General features: G+C 38.9%; 1 protein-coding gene across 1 annotated transcript in view; it reads right to left on the reverse strand.

The window, feature by feature from the left end:
• LOC116852590 overlaps positions 1 to 3,370 on the reverse strand; it is an 8,300-nt gene that overhangs the window by 2,879 nt on the left and 2,051 nt on the right. The window contains exon 2 of the mRNA XM_032833100.1: positions 1,724 to 1,893. Within this exon, the coding sequence (XP_032688991.1) occupies positions 1,724 to 1,893 (170 nt within the window). The remainder of the gene's footprint in view (positions 1 to 1,723; positions 1,894 to 3,370) is intronic.

The following is a 3,370-nucleotide window of genomic DNA, read 5'->3' on the forward strand; positions in this document are numbered from 1 at the left end:
GGGGGGGAGGGGGGCATATAAGGACTACCTTTACCCAAGGGAGCTCAGTATCAGAGTTCTCAGCCCTGATGATGCAAACTGCAACGTTTGCGAAACGTCGGCATATCGCTGATTCAAGACACGGCTCCATTCCGGAAACTATATCTAGACATTAAAACAAATATTGGCCTCAAGAGTCTGAATATGCCATTGTCAACACCATTTGAAGTAAGCGGTGGAAACTTTGTTATACACCTAATAGCTTGTTTTTAAAATTTGTAAAGCTTATTCTTTATATGAAAGAACGAATTTTTCAAATTTAATCCTCTATCACTGTATTTACTAGGTGCGCAACTAAGTTTCCGGGTTTCATATATGGATGGCGCTAGCCACACATGTAGTCGACATACATGTCTAAAGTTGTGTTTCTTTTATAGCTTGGACATCTGTCAACAATAACCAGTCATAATACCAACATATATCGCAACGCAAAAATATTTTTCTAACAATTAAGATGTCCAGTTTTGTGCCAAATAAACAACATTTGCGGGAATCTTTGCTTTTCTGCTTTAACTTAAAAAAAAAATGCAGCTGAAACACGTCGTTTGCTTGAAGAGGCCTACTGCGAACATGCAACATCGAAAACTACCAGTGTAGATTGGTTTAAATGCTTTAGAAATAGCGATTTTGACACTAAGGACAAAGAGCGCTCCGGAAGACCAAAAACAATTGAGGACGCCGATCTGCAAGCGTTATTGAAATGAAGATGATACGCAAACACAAGATCAACTTGCGGAGGCATTAAATATGACTCGCCAAGGTATTTCCAAACATTTACATGCCATGGGAAAAATTCAAAAGAAAGGAAAATGAATGCCGCATGAGTTGACTAAGAGACAAATGAAAAATCGAAGAGCCACTTCCGAAATTTTGCTTTTGCGGCATGAAAGAAAGAGTTTCCTGCATCGAATTGTTACTGGCGATGAGAAGTGGATATATTTCGAGAACCCCAAACGCAAAAAATCGTGGCTTTCACCTGGCGAAGTATCAACATCGACGGCACGGCCAAATCGCTTCGGAAAGAAGACAATGCTCTGCGTTTAGTGGGACCAGAAAGGAATCGTACTATGAGCTGCTGAAACCGGGCGAAACTGTCAATGGGCATCGCTACCGACAACAACTGATCAATTTGAACCATGCATTGCTCGAAAAACGGCCAGAATGGGACACGAGACACGAACGAGTGATATTGCAGCACGACAACGCTCCGTGTCATCGCACTCCCATCATCCAGGATACCATCAAAACGCTAAAATGGGATCTGCTACCGCACCCGCTGTATTCACCAGACCTGGCCCCTTCCGATCACTTGTTCCAGTCGATGGCGCATGGCTTGGCTGGGCTACACTTGGCCAATTTCGAAGAAATGCAAAATTGGTTGGATGAATGGTTTCGGTCCAAAGATGCGTCCTTTTATCTTTGCGGTATTCATGTATTGCCAGAGAGATGGCAAAAATGTGTAGCTAGCGAGGGACGATACTTTGAATAAACCATTTTTTGTATTTCTCTTGAAATTTTCCATTTTTCATTGATCAAAAAACCCGGAAACTTAGTTGCGCACCTAGTATTTATAGCAAGTTACTAATTGCAATGATACATATGCAATATTAAACTATTTACAATCAATTATAAAACGATTACAATCTGTACGAACATGTTATATTATTTTATATATTCAACTCACATTCTGAGCATTACTGCTGGCTCTATCAGTGTTACAAATGTCTGGAAAATGTTGTCCATGATCTACATTGCTTGTATCAACATTATGCATTATCAATTCTTCATTCTGTTCTTCAGAATTTTCGGAAATATCACTTGAGCTGCATTTCAACTGTTTTTCCATTATATTTGCTGCAAATTTATCAAAAACTTCTTTAAAAAAAGATTATTTTTATTAATATATTCTTAATTTACTAATAAATTCTTAAATAATTCTTAATTTACTAATAAAAATAATGAAAACACATCATATGTTAATTAAGAATATTTTGATTCATCTTATATATGTATCTTATATAAGTATTTTTTGATTCACCTTATATATGTAATATGAAGTATTTATAAACTTCATGTTAAATAAAACACACAAAGCCTTTGTAATTGTAATGTGTTCGAGAGCGAGAATAACCTTCTCGAAACAGTCGATCGAACGTTCCAAAACATTCGGTCGATCATCAGCATCGCGAAAGGCTTGCGCTAGCCACAGCGCGAGACCGTTTTTTCTACGCGGATTTCGCTCGCTGGTCGCGGTTGCCATGCCGACCACTCGGCCAAACAAACAAATGCTCGCGCTAGACAACTCACGCGTTAGATCGCCGCTGTTGCCATGCGGACCATATAAAGCAATTTTCTCGAATATTCGGCAACCGTGACCAACCAGCGAGCGACCTGTCGCCAAGTGCTTTTTCCTTAAAAGCTGCTCTCGTCGACACGACGAGAGTCTCGCACTTCTAGTCGTCAGCTTCACATCGCGCAAAAACCACTTCGATCAGCTACTTCGCGGCGACTTCGACTGACGCGTCGAAACCGTCGCCCATCCGACAGATAGTCCGGAGTTCAATTTCGGATCTCGGGCCGGCTATCCTGTCGCGACCGCGGAATTCGCGGCGCTTCCGTCTCGAGCGAGATTCGAGGGTCGCAGCTTCGCCGCGACTCAGCTCGAGCGCCGGGGAGTTAAAACTCTCTCGGGCCGGCTCTCTTCTCTCGCGCGCAAAGCAGTGCTGGCAGTTCGCGATATATTTTCGCGCACGCGCATTGAGCAAACTCTGTGGTAACCTCAGCGCCGTATCTATTTTAAGGTATCGTAAGATCCTTCACCTAAAGGAAAATATGAAAGGATTGTAGGAAGAAAAAAAGTTTGTGGAAAGAAACAGAATGCTATTCATAAGTAAAAATAAATATATTTTTTATTTTGTAATTTCTGCAGCCAACCAATCACACGAATACCAACATCTGTTGCAAGGGTAAGGGAAACTGCAGAAAAACCTTATCAGTATTCTTACAAAAAAATTGTACATAACAAATAATATTTTATAATAAATTCAGAAAATATAAATACGTATATATTAATTACAATATATATTAATTACAATACATTTTAATAAAATTTATATAAGTAATAATACATATGGAATTTGTAAAACAATTTTTCTAATATAGAATAATTTTTTAATATTAATTGATGCTGTTGCTATGAGGCTTCTGAAAAATAATAAAACAATTAATATATTATGGCCACACATATGAGCATGAGCGCATATGTGTGTGATCACATTTTTGCCACCAAACATAAAAAATGAAATAAATAAAATAAATATGATCACAAAAA

Source organism: Odontomachus brunneus, unplaced genomic scaffold, assembly GCF_010583005.1.
Source record: "Odontomachus brunneus isolate Ranch 3 - 2012 unplaced genomic scaffold, Obru_v1 Obru_scaffold_237, whole genome shotgun sequence".
Taxonomy (NCBI): Eukaryota; Metazoa; Arthropoda; class Insecta; order Hymenoptera; family Formicidae; genus Odontomachus; species Odontomachus brunneus.